The 20,537-nt window shown below is 39.2% G+C and overlaps 1 protein-coding gene and 1 long non-coding RNA gene across 19 annotated transcripts in view; one reads left to right on the top strand and one right to left on the bottom strand.

Annotated features, from left to right (window-relative positions):
• On the top strand, nt 1-16,662 carry LOC147828418 (uncharacterized). 2 transcript variants are annotated; one of them, XR_015450827.1, is made up of 3 exons: nt 1-24; nt 2,196-14,903; nt 15,541-16,662. It is a non-coding gene; the product is annotated as an uncharacterized LOC147828418 (long non-coding RNA). The 2 variants fall into 2 exon arrangements; XR_015450828.1 differs by lacking the exon at nt 15,541-16,662 and having other exon boundaries at nt 2,196-7,621; nt 13,390-14,705.
• Nucleotides 9,006-20,537, bottom strand: part of Fmnl2 (formin like 2) — a 303,824-nt gene continuing 292,292 nt past the window's right edge. For 9 of the 17 annotated variants that reach the window (XM_013067525.3, XM_004870009.4, XM_087210047.1 and 6 more), the window contains 4 exons: nt 19,813-19,914; nt 17,422-17,520; nt 16,656-16,779; nt 9,006-11,126 (listed from right to left, as the gene is read on the bottom strand). In XM_013067525.3, coding sequence (XP_012922979.1) covers nt 11,017-11,126; nt 16,656-16,779; nt 17,422-17,520; nt 19,813-19,914 — 435 coding nt within the window. In that variant the 3' untranslated portion in view covers nt 9,006-11,016. Of the gene's footprint in view, nt 11,127-13,104; nt 13,199-14,704; nt 14,831-16,655; nt 16,780-17,421; nt 17,521-19,812; nt 19,915-20,537 lie in introns of all 17 variants that reach the window. The other 8 variants (XM_013067527.3, XM_004870012.4, XM_013067533.3 and 5 more) reach the window with 3 other exon arrangements.

Genomic DNA, 20,537 nt, shown 5'->3' with positions numbered 1-20,537 from the left:
AAGAAAAAGACTGGGAAGGATTCTGTAAGTATTAGAATTGTGTCATTTCTGTATTTGCAAAATATAAAAATGGTTGCTATGGTTAAAACTATGTATTTTTTTTTTTTAAGACAGGGTGTCACTATGTAGTTTGGGCTGGTCCTTGTTTTTTTGTTTGTTTGTTTGTTTTTTTGGTACTGGGAAACGAATTTGGGTCCTTGTGCTTGTGCAACAGTGAAACCACTGAGCTAAATCCCCGGCCCTGGTCCTTGAACTCATGGCAGTCCTCTTGCCTCAACCTCCCAAGTGCTGAGGTTATAGATCCATCATAATATTTTAAAAACAGACTTTTTTTTTCGGTACCAGGGTTAGAATTCACGTCCTTGCGCTTAAAAACAGACTTTTTTCAGGTCTGCTACCATTAAAACAGTGAAAATTCAGTTATCTACTCATGAGAAAAATCTCATATATTTATGATTATGAATGACCCTTGATTTGTCTCCTAAATTTTATATTCCTTTAAAAAAAACATAGCATTTCGTTTTGACCCACTAAGAAAGAATATGGTCTTCTGCATTGTGCATTAAGAAGTGCCCACGACATTGTCTTCCTGATTTTTAAATTTTTGTCTTTGTTGTGTTGTTTCATTTTGTTTTCCAGTACTGGAGATGAAACCTAAGGCCTAGGTCCTGCTAGGCAAGTACTCTCTCACTGAGCTATGTCCCCTGCCTTTTTAAAAAAATTTTCAAGACGGTCTCACTAAATTGACCAGGCCAACCTGGAACCTACTTCTTTAGACTGAGTAACTGGGATTACAGGTGTGTGCCACCACACCTGGCTGTGCTAGTTTTTTAAGAAATGTAAAATATAAGAGACTTAAATCAGGGGTTCTGCACATGCCCATCATTTTCATAGTTTCTGAGTCTGGTGCTATTTTGAAATGCTGATTGAAGAGGAATGAGCACAAATGAGTAGAATAAGGAAAACAAGCCAAAGTTAGTATTTTAATATCAAGTTACATAAGTAGTCTTTAGTTTCTCATGTATACATAGTTTATTTATAAATGGCAGAACACACAGTAACACAAACCTTCTTAGCATTACAAATTGCTTATTCAAATACAAGTTTAAGAAAGGTAATGCCTGTGAATTATTAGTGGAGAACATTAACTGTGTAGATGCACTCTGGGTCTACCTTTAGGGTTTTGTTGTTTAAAAGCTACATGCAACAGGATGAGCCTGGTTCACAACCTTAGTAAAGAATGAATACAAGCTCCTTCCACACTTATTAGTACCTTTTTCTTAACAATAGACTCAACAAACTGAAAGTGTAAATAAGGATTAAAATGATTAGAATGAATAATTGAAATTTGAAATAGGAAAAAAGGTCCAAAGGTGTAGGGGTGGTGGGAGGGGAAGGAGAAAGGGAAGAAAGGAAAGGAAAAATTATGAGAAAAGAAAAAAAAATGGAAACAAAGTCTGTGTAAATAGGGAAGGGTGGAGGGGGTGAAGGGCGCACAGGTAATGGGGAAAAAATAAGAACCAAGATACATCATGTACAGGTACAGGCACCCAATGATAAATGTAAAAGTATTGGATACCTAAAATGTACCAATAAAAGAATTAAAAAAAAACAAATTGGAAAAAAAACCAGGCTCGACAAAATCCCCAACGTGAAGGATGGGTTAACTCTACTTTCCAGAAGTTGTATCTCACAGATAATGCAGTATTTTTGTTTATTCAGCCTAAATCATAGCCTGCTCTTGAATATTGCTTGTTTGAGCATTAATCAGAATATTTAGAGTATATTATCTTTACCTTCTATCATATAAAGTACTTACCAGAGCACATATTATATATTCTTCGAAAGTGAACACTAGGCCCTTCATTAAGTAGAAACAAGATGTTTCATATTCCATACTTTAAAAGAAAGGAAAGGAACCAGTGTGTACCATTTTTCCTGGTTTACATATTAAGCTGAAAGTAGCACTATATAGAAGTCCCATTCTAAGTTAAGTATTTCCTGTAATGCAACCCCAGTGAATGCTTAATCGGTAATCCATTGATGGGCTTTGGGGGAATAGGTTAGTTTTTAAACCATATGAAATGTGTACTTCTGTAGAAAAGTCTGTAGATTTTGAATTTTTTCACAGATATACTGCTCGTTAGCTTTCTGAATGCCAACATCAATTGTGATTATATTCAATGTCTTTACAGGGTAATTGGGATACTTCTGGCAGTGAACTGAGTGAAGGGGAATTAGAAAAGCGGAGAAGAACCCTTTTGGAACAACTGGACGATGATCAATAAATTATACCAAAATATATGTTTACAGTATGATTTAAAGTCTAATTCAGACCAGGGACTCTATTTTAAGTTCATTTTAAGTAACACTGGGTTTTAATTGTATCACAGAGAAAAAAGTGCATTTAAGTATTGTTATTGTGGACTTTATAAAAGCAAAGGAAATTGAAAATAACTTTTGATTCTGTATCAAGAATCATATTTTCCTACGGTCATAACTGTCTTTCTGTGACCCTTTCATAGGGCACTGCAGGATGGATTAAAGGTGGCAATTTACTGATAACTCCAGATGTCTCTACTTTGTTCTGAAATCTAAGTCATGAGGTGATTTACTTTGTAGAAGTTGGATTTTAAAGATATAATGGAACAAATTTTGATAATATAGTAGTACAAAAAAAGCACCAGCATCCAATAAAACTGCTTTTTTGTGCACTACCCAACTGGCTAAAGCCAATGTGATCATTTATGGTGAGCTCCTAAGAAATAGGTGTTTTTGATGGAAACTTGGTGTAGACCCTTAACTACAGTAGTGCTAATACGCACTATTATAATAAAGCCACCATTATTTTTTATGAAACATCTGAATACATTTTAAAAAGTCTTTTACTAGGGCATTATTTTGAGCATCTATTTTGAGGTGATGTTTAAAAAAGTTAACATCAAATCAAATTGTAAATTAGTTTAAATCTGTTGCCTTAAGGACCTACTAAAGAATGTGCCACCAGACTTTAAAGTGATAGTTGCAATATCTTCAGTATCCTTGTCTAAAAAAAAATCAATGTTGACTTAAACAATTTAACAACTGTCTTTTTTTTTTAACCCAATTTTTCTCTTGCTTTTTTTCACTGAGAAGGTCTTTTACCTTCCCTACTCACTGAGAAGTATTCACTTCGTGGTACACATTCTTAAAGCATTTCTGATTTGAATATTTTTGTACATTTTTATCAATTATTAAACCTTCTCTTCTAGTGTGTACTAGTATTTATTTCTACTTAACACTGCTCACCTCTAAATTGTATCATTTCAAAGATACTGAATCCCTGAAATTTTGCTTCATCTTACCCAGAATAGGTAGTTTACTTTCCCTTTTTAATATCTGAGAATATTATAAATCAGCGCATTTGAGATCCCTAGTTTTGTTTTTCATCTGTAAATTTCCTGGAGTATTTTAGAGAGGCAGTGGTTTGAAGATACTCTTTACATACTAACTTTTGAAGGTTGGTAATGTAATTTATACTATTTTCCTTCAGTGCAGGAGATTTTTTTTTTAAGTAAAGTTTAGCACCTAGTCTTTTTGATATTATCTTAGCTATTATCTTTAATTTGAACACTTTCAGAGATCCTACTTCAAGGTGAGATTTGGAAGAATACAAAGTTTTGCCCTTTGCATCTTAATGAGTCTGAAAGTGGGACTGACCAGGACACCAGAACAGGTGTCTTCCCATCCTGCCCCATGTTTTAATCGTGTGTCTACTAAAGACTCAAAATGGGGGGAGGTCCTTTTTCTGCTATTAAATATGACTGTAGAAAGTGAGAATCATTACCTTTGAGAAAATGTGAACACATTGCTTGAAGCTACCCCTCCTATTGTACATCTAATGCCTTTGGCAACAAGTTGGCTAGACTTAAGTTTTAAAGGTCCCACTTTATTTAAAGATAGTTGATTGCTAATCTTGTCACTGATGTCAAAGTCAGTGGTAAAATCTTCAAAATGTGCATATGATATTGGGAGATAAACTAGTGATGTTTCACAGGAGACTTTAGAATCTGTAAAACACTTAATTCTATGAATGAGTTTTTAAAGTACAACTTTAAAGTTTTTGATTTTTCTATTTAAATAAAAAGCTTACTGATGATGTGTTTTAGCATGTCCTCAAAATAGATTTCTGTATTTCTTACAATCTTACAATATCTTCAGATCCCCGTAAGACAGTTGCAATTCATGTATCCCTGTAGTTCACCTGTGCAAATAATTTGACTTAAAAGTGAACAAATGGCAACTCAGAAAAAAAGTGCTAAATGAAGTGACTAATCCTTGTCTACTTCTGATCCCATCAAATGGATTTTCGCCACCAGAAAGATCTGAAGACAGGTGATGGGAAAGTTTTATTTTCAATGACTATTTTTAACCTGTAATTATGTTTTTAAATGTTCAGGTTGATAAAAGCTGAAATATCAAATTGAACAAATGTATTTTAAGTGGAAGAGCATTTTATTCTCAGAATAATTTATAATTTTCAGTTAAGACTGAGACTTTTAAAATGTTGTGGGTTTATTTTTCCTCCATATCACTAACATTAATGAATGACTGGATCATATTTACTAAATACACTTGATACCATGGTCACAATTAGAACCTCAGGTATTATGAGTTCTTATTTTCTCTCAGTCCCTAATATTCACATTAGAAAAATTGAATGTCAATGAGAGGTTGGATAATTTAGTCAATAAGTATGGATTATTTGTGGTTTTTCTGAATTTAAATGCCCCTTCAAAATAAAAAGTGATCACGTCATGCTTTATTTCAACTTAACAAATAATTTTTATGCTTCCCAGTAAATTTGGTGGTAATTATAGCTACTTTATTTTTTGACTTTTTAATTATGTCTGACTTTACACAACTATAAGATGAAAAGGGATTATCATAGAATAGGGCAATCAATTCATAGCAGGATGAAGAAACTAAAACCTGAAATACCTTCTATGTGCATATTCTTGGAAATTATTCATAGTTCAGAACTATACAATCTGTAGTTTTCATTCATGTGTATAAACTTCAATTAAGCATTTGTGTAAATGCTTCTGGTTTTATTCCAGTACTAATAGTTAAGCGCTAGCTAGGCAACCACATTTATTTACTTTTGCATCCAGAAAAAGAGTGTATCTTTATTTTAAAAAAAAAAAATTTTAGCTAGGCATGGTGGCACCTGCCTGCTATCCCAGCATTTGGGAAGCTGAGGAAGGAGAATCACAAGTTCAGGCCCGACCTAGACGACCACACATAGCTAGACCTTGTCTTAAAAAAAAAAAAAGCTTGAATTAGGTATAAGAACGAAATGTTTATATTCAAATAGTACTTAGTTACTTAGGAAAGGATGATGATTAATGCCTTTAAGTTCATAGGATATTTATATAATTTAACTTAAACATATTAAAACTTTCTTTTAGAAATGAAAATGAAACAAAATACATTAATTCCCTAGATCTGAGACTTATTTTTCCTTTGGGGATGTATCTTAGTACCAGATTTTAATCAGCTACACTTCATTCTTTAAGTGAAGTTGCACTCATTTTACATATAGGGAAAATAAAGTAGCATCATGTTTAATGGAACTGTCTTCTAAGAGACTTATATTTTCATTGGCACATACCAGTCTAATTCTTATCTTGTTCTTAAGTTTTCCAGTTGTTTTCACTTAAATGGTGGTCATGTAAATTCCACAGCAGGGATTTGTCTATTTCATTTATGGCTGTGTATTTGGCCTGTGAATTAGGACAGTGCCTGGCACATAGTAGGCACTTACTAATTGAATGTAAAATACTAATTGATACATGTACTCATCCACCATCCACATGGTACCCATCTGTAAAAAGGCTAAAAAGGCATTGCAATAAACAGTACCAACCCACAACTCTAAATCCAGTCATAATCGAGGTATGCCTAAAGTAATATCCAATGATTGTACCTTAACTGTTAATTCAGAAGTGTCTAAAAGCTTCTTAATGAGAACATAAAATTTCAGTTCAAAGGTGAAAACTAATCATATGGGGCCACTTTTTAATGAGGGGTGAATCATGTTGCCATGGCAGGCACTCCATTTACTGGAACTGATTTAAGGGTGAGTTGGAAAGTAAAAGGTTTTGCTCTGATTACCTTCAGAATTTGGTTAGTTCTATTTTAGTCTTGTCTACCTGGCCTCAGTTCTTTAATCATAGTTTTCTTAAGGTTGCTTCATAAAGACTTAGTTGCTTTTGTGGTTCTCAGTAGGATCTAGTTCAAGGCCATCTCATTCACTGTTGGTGATTGGTAATTGACTGTTAATTTGATAATTACCCTAGGTGTACTTTTAAACTTGATGTTTCTGTTGTAGAAAAGCTGGCTAACCACCCCAATACCTGATCTCCAATCTAGATTCAAACCAAGCCATTTCTTGATGCTATTGTGTTGTTAGGTTATCTAAGTGCATTGTTTATAAAGATGCTTCTGGTCCTGCCTGCAAACATTTTTGGTAGGTGTTAGTCATGCCCACCTCTACAACTGAACTGAGGGCTGTCCTGAAAGGTGAGTAAACAAGGAAACAAGGTTTTGATTTTCCATGTTTGTAATTATCAGATTTTCACGTTTATATATTGTTTACCTGATGTAAAGAACTTTAGTTACGTAGTTAGACCTTTTGTAAATAAATGTAATTAGAAAAGAAAAACTTTCTACTAAATAAGTTGGATCTGTGTCCACATTTTTCTTCCAGCACTCACCAGTTCTGAGTTGTTTAATGCTCACATCTTTTCTTAGTGTAGTGCCTACTATTCTTGATAAAACTTCCCTCAAAAGGCTAACATCAACACCTTCATGCACTTGTTTCTTGCTTCAGATTGTTTTCTGAAGAATAGTTGGATATTAATTTTAAAATGGAAAACTGAAATTGATCCTTTCATATGAGCTATACTGATAATTAATCTTTGTAGGTACTTCTGATAAAGACTAGGGAACCAGATTATTAGAGAGCTAAAAAGAATTCCATCAGTTACTAAAGAGATATGTGAGTTTTAAAGCTGGTATTCTAAAAGTATCATCATCCAGCTTAAAATTAGGTATTTCCATGGAGAAAATTTCAGTATGTTAAACAAGAGTCAGTGATGGGTATAAAGTCCCATTCTGTGCTGAGCAAAGGAACGGTGATAATGGCATTTTAGTGAATTGTAGTGATGTGCTCACACATGGGGAGCAAGGGTACAAAATTACAGGTCACTAGTAAACATCCTTTTAAAAACCTGCTAGAATGAGACACGATCTTGGCAGTGGCACATGCCTGTAGTGTGCACACCTGTAATCCATGTCCTGGGAAGGCAGAGCCAGGAGGATTTCAAGAAGAAACAACATGCTAGAAGCTTGGGGCATGGCTCAATGATAGAACATACTTAGCTCATGTAAGAGCCTACATTCAATTTCTAACACCAGGGGAAAAAAAACCCTACTGTATAAAATCCCCTAACCATATCTTTTCTATCTTGACTTCTGTTTTTTTTGAGACAGGTTCTCAGTATGTAGTTCTACTTCAGGCTGTCCTTGAACTCATGGGGATCTTCCTGGCTCAACTTCTTCAGTGCTGGGATTACAGGTGTGTCACCATGTCCAGCTCTTTAAACCTAACTATATCTGACTCATTTAGGAGTACTGCTTTGGTGTAGGTTTGTAAATATTCTGAATTTGTGGAAAATTAAAGACCTTCAAAATCTTTTACCATTAAACACTTGTACAAAACAAACGAGATTATCACTAGTTGTAGAATGTAACATTTCCTCATAAAATAAAGCTGCATCTACATTAAGTAACTGGTAATTAGAAAGTGCACTGAATTGGGAAGAAGCCCCAATGTTTGTATAGGCTCTTGGATCTAAGAGGTTTGTGACCCTGGACAAGGCACATCATAATGTTCGGTTGGTTTCTTCGTATGTGTAAGTGTTGGAACCTCACAGACTTGCGAAAAACAGGGTAACTGAATACAGTGGAAAATAGCCAAGTGTCACAAACATGAAGTATGCACAGTAGTTGTGACAGAACAATCATTTATTGTAACAATTCCTTAAGTGATTATAAAACTATTTTAAGCTACCTGGAAGATTTTCTGAAAAATTTTTCTCGCTTCCAGAAAAACTTAAGTGTTACACTTAAGCTTTCTGGTGATCTTTGTGCAATGGGGGCAAACTGCTGTGTGTACATCGCCAGCCAGGATGCTGGGCAGGTGCAGGTCTTCCAGTCTACATAGTCTTCCTCTGTAACACAAGCTAATTAAAGCCAGGTGTGATGGCACACACCTGTAATCCCAGGAGGCTTACTCTAGGAGGCTAAGGCAGGAGGATTGCAAATTCAAGTCCATCTAGGCAACTCTGACTTGAAACAGTGTCTCAAAGGGAGGAAGGCCTGGGATGGATGTAGCTTATAGAGAAATCACTGGATTCAATTCCCAGTACCACCAGTTTTTTAAAAACATCCTAATTAAATTGAGGTAGCGTCTCACAAAATGAGTGCTATTTTCTCTAGAAGCAGTAAGTTTATAAATATGATTTTAGAGATCATATCCCATCCAGAATCTATTTTGTTACTCCATACAACAGGAGTTCGTAAGGGAAGCTGGGCACAGTGACACAGACCTATAGTTGCAGCTACTAAGAGGGCTGAGGCAGGAGAATTGCTTAAGCCCAGGAGTTGAAGACCAGACAGGACAGCATAGCAAGACCCCCACTTCAACAAAAAAAAGGAAGTTGGGGCCGGGGATCTAGCTCAGTGGTTCCACTGCCTACCTCAAGCACAATGTCCCGAGTTCGATCCCTGGTACCAAAGAAAAAAAAAAGTTCGTATAGGAAACGATTCTTCCTAAAATTTACCAATTAGTTCTGGATTCTGAGTTCAGCAACCAAGACATATCTTGCCAGAGAAGAATGCCTACATAAAACTAAAACTCCTTACAATGTACCATTGAAAGATGACAACATATTACAGAATAGTAGTGTAAATAGTTTATTTGCTCAGATGGCATGAAAAGACCAGAAAAGTAACATAAATTGCTTTTATAAAACATTTTTCTAATATTGGTAGGAAGCAGGCCCATTAATAGACAAAACAGAAAAGAACATGCCAACATTACTGTCTACTTGTTCATTAATATATAGGCAATTACTTTTAACATGTACATGCCAGCACTGAGCTTGGGAAAACAGCTGAATTGTGGTAAAGGTCCAACTATTTGTCTTCTATCTCATAGTCAAATTACTGTTTTCATCAAAATGAATGTTAACCCAACAGACAAAATCCTGGCATGTTCTTTTTAAAGTACACATTTAGGGGCTGGGGATTTAGCTCAGTGGTTCCGCCGCCTGCTTCGCAAGCGCAAGGACCCGAGTTCGATCCCCACCACCAAAAAAAAAAATAAAGTACACATTTATGGAAATAGGCCAGCATGTGGCAGTTTAAAAGTAATCTGTAAATAGGTACACTAAAATGAAATGTGGTAACTGATCCCTACACTGTCCTTGTAGTTAAATATATATTAAAAAAAAACCTATAAGTTAAAATAACATTCAGATTGTATAGCATAGGCTGATGCATTTTTAAACAATATTTACAGTATTACCTAGAGCCTTAGGTGGGAATTAAAGAGAAGTGTAAAAACCATAAAAAACTGCACCAATTTTATAGCAAAATATCTGTACATTTAAAAAATCATATAACTACACATTATCCAAGGAAAAAGGACCTTCACCAAGGGGTTCACATAAGCACAACATAAATTCAGTGGTTAAATACTATACAACAAACTTTACAATTAATATACTGTTGTAAGGTACCAAGAAGGTAAGCCAGAAGCAGAACGTTTATTATGAGAAGTATAAATTTAGTTTCAGTCCAGTTTTGTTAACTTTGGAATGGACTGTTTAGTCCCATTGCATATCTTTAAACTTAATCCTGATGTTCACACTTTTCAGCAACTTAATTGTAATTGCTCATAAATAACTGGGAAATGGAACAATTCAGCTTTGATACAAAATGCCAAATACATTGATATTTTCCAATTTATAAAAGGAAAAAGAAGAAACAAACCCTGCGATTGTCAGAGGAGAATAACGCTAGGTTCCTAACTTGCTCTGCTAGCAGATTCAATCTTCCAGGCTTTTGACAGAGCTGCCATAGTAAACTTCTCCCTGACTAGCAAGGCACCAATTTCTCATCTCAGGATCGACTCATAATGGCCCTCGGAAATCCTGATTACTGAGATGTTAATTTTAGTGTTAATAAATATATTTGCATCATTTAAAAAGCTGCCTCTAGCTTCAGAACACAGTACTGCAAATAAGTCTTCAACATTTATGCCACTGTCTCCTTGTGTTCATACCAGTGAATGTCTCTCACAGGGCATGGCGCCCTACCATGGAACTAGTAGAACGTGGTACTGGAAACAGCTGACTTTTCTTATGTCACTGCATTTTACAACCTGTTTGCACTTTGCTGGGGCTAAGTGACAAAAAGGATATGACTTTTTCCTTCTGTGTTGCAAGTCCTTTAAAATACAAAGTTGGTGGATATGGCTAGAACACAAAATTTCTTAAAAGACATCTCAGCAAAGAAAGCCCATAGCAGAAGCATCCTTGTTATTTACAAGTTATTAGGAAACCAGGATGGACCATCGTGGGATAATCACAATGGCACATTAATGAATTTAATACGAAATCTACATTTTGGTTAAAAAACTGAATAGCATAGTGGTGTAAAGAGATACCTAATCAAATCAAATCCTATTGCTTTGATTAATCTGAGCAGGTACTTCCATTTTTAGGCACTTGTTAACAAGGGTTGAAAGGAGAACCCATCATTTTAAAATTCCTATGTGTTTACTAAATCTGAGCCCTTTCAAATACTTTATCTGTGTTCAAGGCTGCAGCTAAATGGTAGCACATAAAGTCTATGTGGGCAGTTTCATTCACGCACGCCCTCGATTCATGCAGGCAAGTCTCAGGTTCACATGGTTATTTCGGCACCATTAACAGAACGTAAGTTCTGATCATCAAAGCGCCGCCTGACACTTCTCCTCACCGCATCGGCTCGTCTGTAGGGCTGGTTTCTAAGATCTGTAAAAAGGAGAGTACCAGTGAGAAAAACAGCAACATTTAATGTGTCTAATCAAGACAGGCTAGCTGGCAGCCAATCAAAGCAGCTTGTGTAGAAGAGTCAGCTAATAGTCCCTTCAAACCCACTGAGCATTGAACCAAAGACATGTACATTTGCCTTCAATGTTTACAGTTAAACAGTAAGATGTAATACTGGTAGGATTCTGGGACTTGAAGAGAAAAATATATAGGAGATTATTTCTGTCACTGGCCAGAGTCTAACTGGAGTCTTATTCTGAAGTCTTACTTTGAAATGTTTCTTCAATTATAAGCAGCTGTAGCTGGAAGCTACAAACATCAACAATATTTGTAATGGATTTTAAATTGCAAAACTAATAAACACACTTCTCTGTCCTATCTTATCCTTGAAGTCTTAACAATGAAGAAACCTCAAGGCCTTAGTTTGCAGACAGAAATTCCATTATTTTCATTCCATTAAGCCAGCTGAGGCTATTTTATTATTTTGTGAATTAGAAACATAATGCTTAACTAACCATTAAATCTAAATGACTATAATACTCCATTCTCTCAAAATTCTTTCTTGCCACCCAGTATGTTTTGTGTTTCATCAGCAGGGTAATGGGCTGTCCTCCATTTTCCAGTCTGTTTTGCTAGTGCAAAGCAGAATGTCTAACATTCAAAAACAAAGGTGGCTCTCAAATGAATCCAATCACTACATACTAGTTCAAGAGGTACTGCTCTATTAGGATGAAATGGGATGAACAAAAGAATTTTATGTAAGTATTCTCAACATGAAGGCATGTTTTCATGAATAAGGTAGAACCTAGGCAGCATACAGCCTCCTTTTGATGGTATCAGGACATAAAGAAAAAACAGAAACAACCCCCCCCCCCCCCGCGCAAGGCTTATTTTCCCCGATTTTGATTAATTAGTGTATTTTTCCTTTTATAGTTCTGCTAGGAAATGTTCTAGCTGTAGAAAGAAATGCAAACAACAGAACAAAACCAAATTTAGCCCTTTCCTTTGCCTTTATCTACTCAGTAAATTAAAGACGGAGCTTTAGCTGACAGAACCCTTGCCCTACTGCATCCCTCATATTTTTGTTTATTGTACTGGGAATTGACCCAGAGCCTTCACAATGAGCTACATCCCTAGTGTTTTTTTTTGGAGACAGGGTCTTGCTAAATTGCTCAGGCTGGGCTTGAATTTAGAATTCTTCCGCTTAGGCCTCCCAGGTCCTGGGATTCCAGGCATGTTTTATATCCCTCATACTTTTAAATAGTTCTCGATATTTAAAATGGTAATTAAAAATAGAGCTTCTGGAATCTCTTGTGAAGTTGGAAGGATCAGCAATAATAGGGTGCACATCCCTCCGTGCTCAGTGGGACTGAGACACCTTTCCTCTCAGCTTCAGCGCAGGCCTGTTATCTTCCTAGCTCTTAAATTGCTGGAATTTGTGACTCTGGTAAAAGAGAAGGTCAAAATTGCACTTCTGCCTAAAGATACCCAGTTCTATAGTCATGAGGCCTCTGAGCAATTAGTTCTAAAAATCCTAATCTTGTGCCGCCACCTGCCTCGCAAGCGCAAGGTCCTGAGTTCAATCCTGATAGCAAAAAAATAAAAAACCCTAATCTTGCAATGGCTGTAGATAATGTCCCTTGGCCAGGACCTGCTCTCAACCTCCAGACCAAAATGCAGTTAATAATCTGAAGGCCAAGAAGGGGAGAAGGGAAGGACAACCTAGCACCCAAAGCAAGTCCAAGCACCAGCAAATACCCCTGCCCAAGCCATCACACTTAAACATGGAAGCAGGTCAAGAAAGAGTCCAACAGAGAGGTTCAGCCTCACATTATTGGAAAGTGAGGTACAAAGATTTCTCCCTGGTCAGAGTCTCACCAGTATTACCCTTAGCCATAAATCGAAACCACTGATCTGCACAGAGAGAGAGGAGGAAGCTAAAGTAAAAAGTGATGCTTGCCAGCTCTGTGTATCCTCCACCACCGGTGTGCTAGAAGGAATCCTTACCCTCGAGTGAACATTTGGAAATTTAGTGATATTATTCTTCTTTAAGGCTAAACAGAAAAAAACAAAAACACAAAATGATGGTTAAGTAAAAATGGGATGAAAATGGAAAGCATCTCAACTTAGTGCTTATTAACATTCCTGGGCACGTTAGCCAACAGAGGAGGAGAACAGCGGGAGACCATCTCTACAAGTAGTGTTAAGACAGAACAAGGGAAAATGAGTGTGTCTGTCCACCCAGCTCTGCCCACCCAGTTCCAAGCTGCTTTGAAGATTGGCTCCAGAAAGACAGACAGTGCAGCAGCAAAACTGACAGCAAACACAGCCCGAGCAGATGACAGTTTCCAGCCTGTTAAGAAGCACTGATGGGTAAGTAGGCAGTGACACAACACACCTTCTGAGGTCTTCAAAGACAGAAGGACATACATAGGTATCACTCATAGAATAGTTACACCACAGGATAAAACACGTTACCCAGTTCCATGTCAACCTCAGCACTGAGGTCAATCAATGGTTACTTCCAATGGGCGTATGTTCTTCCCTTGTCTCTTTTCTAATCAACTGGGCATCCAGAGACATTTGCTTCTTTTTAAGCATCAAGAACCCAGGAAGTTAACTTCTTGGAAAAAATTGATCATTTTTTTGAATTCTAAGAAAAGCGGCATTTTCCAATGATAGGTATTTGCCTTTAGTCTTTCTGGTGGTGCTCTCCTGACCAAGGAAGCAGGTCCAGATATGATCTCGTTCTAAAAGAAATACCCTGGTTTGACATGGAACAGAGCCACTGTGAAGGGGTATGAACAAGATGGTGGGGAGCTTATATGCCTCTGTTTTCACTCTCTGCCTTCCAGCTTGGGCGTGACAGTGAACAGAGGTGACCTGCCAAGGGTGGGGTGTCGTGAGGCTATGAATTGCCAATAGCAGCATAAACAGGCTTCGAGGTTGGAAGTGCTCCTAGCACTAAGTTCTTACTGTGAGTTCCATCCCACTGTGAACTACCTGATTCATAGAAAAGAAAGGCCTGATTTGCAGCTATGCCTGGTTTAATTCCTTCTGCAAATCATCTTACAGCTTTAGAGCCCTTTTTCTTTCTGAGCACTTTTGTATGACAGGTCATTTTACTCTCCAAGTGTATTAAAGGGTGAATATTAACCTATTAGAGTACAGTAAAACTATTAACTTAAATAGTTACTGTTACTATCATGTTTCCAAAGACATCAGCCCAAAAATCTTGTAAGCCATCTACTTGCTTTCCAACTGTGATTCTCAAAGGAGTACTGTAGTCAAGACTTTTGTGAAAATGTCTGCAAGCAATTCTATAAACTGTCACACACACCCAGACCAACACAGCAATGTGGAGATGTGCATGTCCTGAAAGCTGACAGTGAGGGAATGGTAATGACTGATATGTAAAACCATGCAGCATGAGGGACAACACAAATCATAACATGATGGAGATGGCGCTTCCATGCTAGCACGGTGGTTGGCCCTGGAAGACACACGGAGAGGGACATAGAGGTGACAAAACCCAAAAAAACAAAAAAATCTGTAGCAACCTTTTAAGAGCACCAGGTGAGAAAGAGTAATAGTTTAATAATGGTACTCCTCAGTGAGCACGGGTTCGCAGAAAAACCGAGAGCCACGCTTGGCGGTGCGAGCAGTAAAGGGCACAGTCTTCAGCACTGCATGGGAAATGACAGCCAGACAACACAAACAGAAGACAGTCAGAGGCCACAGTCTCCTCATTAGTATATGGTTAGTGCTTTGTTAATCATACCTGGGGGTGGGGCAGGGGAAGTTGGAGGAAAAGGGGAAAGGAGGAAGTATACAAGTTAGTGTGGGGCTTAGGGGTGGGGCAGCAAAGGGAAACTATTTCAAGGAGAATAAAAATGGTTCTATAAGTAGATACACATTCAGCTCTTCCGGTAGACTGAAGAGTCAGGTCAGGCAAATAAATGTACACAGGGATAGTGGACATGCAGATGGGAAAGGGACATCGAGCTCTCAACGCGCAACACAGGAGCCTTTCCTGTCTACCAGTGAATCTTAGTGTGGCACTGAGACGAAGGGGAGCTTTCCAAGGAAGGAGATCTGTTCCTGATTTTGCTCAGATTGGAGCTTCTCCCCCAGAGGGAGGAGGCAAGGAGGCAGGCTGGACAATGGGGCTAGACCTGGGGCCACACACCAGCCACTGCGTGGTGCACGCTGGGACCCTGGTGAGCCATGTGCACCCCATTGGCAGAGAACGATACTGGTGTTGGCCACTCACCTATTCACTCAGAATTAAGGCTGCTTTCAGCTAGACAAGGGGTTCTTTAGTGACCTTTTTTCTAAGAAAATCTAATATCTATCTCTCTCATTCTCTCTCCCTACCTCCCCTTAATTTCTCTAGATCTGAGCTGGTGAAAACTTGTGTGGATTTGGCAGTTTGGGATCCCCACTTACAATTTTGACCAAGCTAACACAAGAAATAAAAGTCTAGGAATTATATTTTTAAAAGGTTAGGAAACTGGGGAAATGTGAATAACAACTAAATATTTGATAGTAATAAACTGCTAATTGTGGGTGGTTGATAATGATACTGTGGGTATATTTTTGTTTCTTTCTCTTAAGAGTCCTCATGTTTTTAATGTATTCAAATATTTCCAAATGAAATTATAGTTTTGGCTGTGCTTCAAAAAATCCCAGGGCTGAAACAGGGTGGTCAGAGCAGACCTGTAACAAAACTGCCCATGACTGACAATTATTAAAATGAGTCAGGGTTACATGGAAACTCATCATACTATTCTCGACACATCAGCATATTTTTGAACCTCAGTATAACAAAAAGATTTATAAGCATCTTAGAAGCTAATAAACACCATTCATGTACTTGAGGCATGAAAGAAAAGGTGCTTGCCTGCCCAAGTTATCATCCTGGTTAAGAGGAAGCATGAAATCCAAGACTGGTTCAAGCAGAAGGTATTAAGCTAAAATTTAATCAGACAAGAATCACGCTGGGTGAGATACGATTCCTGATAGAACGACTGTCCATCATAGGCTAAATGTCTCATTCACATTAAGGTACCAGCTTGTTTTCCTTTTAGCTTGAATGAGTAAAGAGGCTTTTTAACGAGCATGCTGGAAAAGCCTGCATGGCTGTGGCTAGCACAGAGTTGAAGGGTTTTGTCCACAGTATTTATTACGCAGGCAAGTGGGTATGACTGGTCACAAGGAAGAAAATGGAGCATCATGACCAGTGGAAAACAGTAGGAGGAGGAACTCTGTGGAAACTACACAGTTCCAGTGATAGGGAGAAATCAGACTTTTCAGTGTTAGGGCAACAGACATGCTACTATAAATATACTGCAAACTACAGCATGTATTCTCTGTGTAATTCTGGATCTGAATAAAGTCAAATAAAGAACTTGCCAACCCTGGTCAAAAGAAGTGAGAAAATCTGTTTGTGGCCCAGTATAGTGAGGTGAATAGAATCTTCATGAGTCACAGACAGGAAATATCCTTTACCTGTGATAATATCTTCAATGGCTCCATCTTTTCCCTCATACACATGTCTATTATCTTTAACTTGTCGTCGTCTTAACTCTGCAATTAACTCTTGCTGCTGTCTCTTTGATTTATGAGAAGGAGACTGAGAAGAAAGAAGAGCAGAGGTTCGTGAGGTTGCACCCACCCAGAGTTTAAGAAAATCTAAAATGTACCTGGGCTTTGTATTACTTTAACAAGTGGCCACTGGTGAAAGCACATTCAGCACCATCCCAACATTCTGCTCAAATGCAGAATAACTCAGGAAACTTCTGAGAAGACAACAGAAACTTATCCAACAACACTTAAAAGCCCACCAGGCAGCAATGGGATAGCTGGATCCTGTAGCCACCGAAGCAGCTGGTACAACCACAGGCTTATAGAACTTTGTAGCAAAGGCCTGCCACCCTTTATGATCTTCACCTGTGACACGGTGCTCCATGAAATGCTTCCTCCCAATCCTCCAGGCAAAGCCCTCATACCACCAAGGTAAGTGCCCATTGGGCAGCACCACAGAGCCTTCCCTGGACGCTAAGCCCTCCAGTCACTGGGTTACCTGGTCTGGCCTCTGTATACCCAACTAAGATTTCTATAAACTTGGAAATGCTGTCCAAACACACTCTAAGCTCATTCCGGAGGTTACTGAATGAAGCAATGAGTGAACAAACCTCCCTGTGCAAACTGGCTTGTTCCCCACCTCTGAGGCTTACCTCACCTGGGGCCATCTCCAGAGCCTGGCACTTCTTACCTTTGGGTCCTGCTGCTCCAACAGAGCTTCTTGCTCCAGGAGTTTCTCCATGAGAGCTTGTTCCTGCTTTTTCCTCAGCTCATTTTCTTCTTCTGCTTGCTAGGTAAATCAAAAAAGCCAGTAAGATCACGTCAAAGGAAATGACAGTCAGGATTTTGAAGAACCATTCTTTAAGAATCCACAGCGAGTTGGGAACTGGAGGAAATGGAGGGGAGAAGGGATGCATTCCATGACCACATCTCACTGATTCTAGGTCTCACTGTCTGGCTCTCAGCAAAAGTCATCAGTAGAGATTCACTTCACCCAAAGGCCTGTCCTCATCCTCCTCTCCCTGCTCTAACAGACCTGGTGGGGACCTACACCCCACTGTGCACTGTGCACAGTTACTTTCATGTGAGTTTGTTTTGTTTCCAGAATATGTCCACCTAACCTAAGCTTCTCCAAAAGCAGGACTCGAGATTCCTCTGCCTTTTGCCCACTGTAGAGAGAAAACCTCACTACCTTGGGCTTTTCTTTCACTTCAGGACCTTAGCAGAGTAGTGCTCTTGGACGCTCCCCACTGCTCACTCCCTTCAGCCCATTGGACACTCTTTTTTTTTTTTGTACCCGGGATCGAACTCGGGTCCTTGCACTTGCGCAGCAGGCAGCAAAACCACTGAGCTAAATCCCCGGCCCTGGACACTGTTTCTTAAAGCCAGGCCCCTTGAGCAGACTTCTCACTGTCAAGCTGTGAACTGAAGGATAAGTTAGCTATCCAATTTAGGATGGAAGTTACCACATCTCCTGCCCAGCGTTTATCAGTAATAAAGTATTATATTTTGGCCTCTGGTGTTTTTGTGATAACTTTTCATTTATAGTTAAGAAGGGAAAAAGGGGTTGATGTCCTAAAACCTCAATCTCTGCACATACAGTTCAAAGGTCAGAGCTGGGCTGCAGGTTGTTTAGCCCATGTAGGGTACGGACATTCCCTAATGTCACCATGTGATGAGTGCCTCAACAAGCCCCCTAGGAAAATCATTAACGGCAATTCAAAGACAGGCCATGAGCAAGACACCCCACACACCACCAAGGACAGCTTCTCTCTTCCTCTGTTTGACACCACAGCAGCCACTTTGTGTTTGTCACACACATCTTATCTCTTTTAACTTTAGACTTACATGTTTTATGTGAAGAAATCAGATCACTGACAAGAGCCACCTTGGTCCAGCTCTGCAGCTCTGCAGCACTCCGGCTGCAATTCTCTTGAGTGCAGACAAGCAGGAGCCAACAGGTGGTGACCAGCGACCTCCTTCCTCAGTTCCCTTGTCTTGGGCATGGAGTCTACACTGAGTACTCACCACCAAGGACACTTGCCTTCTGTTAGCACTGTTATATCCCTACTACTTTAAGCCATGCTGAAAGGAGATGGGTAAATATTTGACCTTCTGAATGAAAGGCCCAAAGATGATTCTCCAAAGTCATCAGCCTCTACTGCTATTAGAGAAATGCCCCTCACATTTTCAATAAGAATTTTCTACAAACCGGACATAACCCTCCTACACTCTTTCCCCACCTCCACTGAACACTTCTCCTTGTCCCACTAACACCACCAGTGCTATACATCGAGAATCCCCGAGAATACGTTGGCCCTCTGTATCGATGGGTTCTACATCCATAAATTCATCTCAACATGGATCAGAAAAACTCCATCTGTACTAACATGTACAGGCTTTTCTTTGTCCTTATTCCCTAAACAATACAGTATCACAAGTATTCACACAGCACTTACACTGCATCAGGTATTACAGCAATCTAGAGATGATTTAGTATACAGGAAGATACGTGTAGGTTCTACACAAACCCTACCATTTCACAGAAGGGACTTGAGCATCCTCAGATTCTGGTATCCATGGGCGTCCTGGAACCAAACTTGCAGATACTGAGGGACAGTTCCATGGATTGCAATGTTTCCTGAGTGGGCTAAAATTATCTAACACCTTCCTTTATGATTTTTTCTCAAAAGACAAATTCTTTGAACACATGACTCTTTGGACCACATTCTTTTTCAAGACGATGGCCCTGGATTATGCCCAAGAGAGCCTCTTATTTAGAGGAAGGGCTGCATGGGTCAACAGTCAACAACTGGGCACCAACGGTCTTGGAGCATCTCACTTGCCCCAAGGAAACACCCAAGAGCTTTTGCTATCTGGCTGAGACCCAGGCTTAGCTCATGGCCTAAGGCTTCCAGGAGCCATCTGGCTCCACAGCAACTTCTGTCTCTCACTGACCACCCAGACCTGTGGCCCATGGGGCGGGACGCCTCTCCAGGGCAGTTCACATTCAGGTACACCTGACTGAGGGCACCTGCTTGAGAAATGGGGAGGAAGACTTAAAAGACACCCTCCTGTTTACCTTATAGGCTTTCACAAATCGGACAAAGACCGGAAAGAAGACAGAGGGTGGTGTTGTCTTGGGGTTTTCTCCAAAATACTTCACCACATCATCAAAGGCATCCTGTGAAAAAGCAAATTTCTTTTCAATGTCATTAATTCTAGTATTCAAACTGAATGCACTGAAGGAGGGGACTATACATAGCTGAAGCAGAGCAGCGGCCAGAGAGAGGAGCTCCTACACCTCTTGTGCATGTGGCCTCTTGTCTCCTCCAATGGCTTGGCAAAGGCAACCCTAAATGTGCAATAGTGGGGTACAGGAATCGCTCACCCCTTCATCCTGCCACCACTTCTATTCCCTTTCCCCTGTGTACACACTAACCGAAGCTATTTGTTCCAAGGACTTCCTAAGGCCACGGCAGAACTCTTTAAAACCCACAAGGTCAGAAGGGATCTTAGAAGTCTCTCTAACTCTAGATCCCAACCCCTTGCCTCACACTCCTTACGATATCCTCACAAAGGGGACAATCTGTCTCTGAATTCTTCTGTGATGCAAGACAGCCTCAAACCAGATGCCAGTCCACTAGGTCTGTTCAGTCCCCAGTGCTATACAGCTCCCCATTAATGACAAAGTACAGTTAACTCTGCTTTGCAGGTTTGCCTACCAGTGACCCCCAGTGTGGTGTAGAACTGTGAGGTCAAGATCTACTGAAACTTCATCCACAAGGACCACTGCTTGGCAGAGCA

Source organism: Heterocephalus glaber, unplaced genomic scaffold (assembly GCF_053883595.1).
Source record: "Heterocephalus glaber isolate CG9 unplaced genomic scaffold, H.glaber_assembly_v1.0 deba00001097, whole genome shotgun sequence".
NCBI lineage: Eukaryota > Metazoa > Chordata > Mammalia > Rodentia > Bathyergidae > Heterocephalus > Heterocephalus glaber.
The sequence above is the reverse complement of the archived record's forward strand: the minus strand, read 5'-3'. Positions and strand labels throughout refer to the sequence as shown.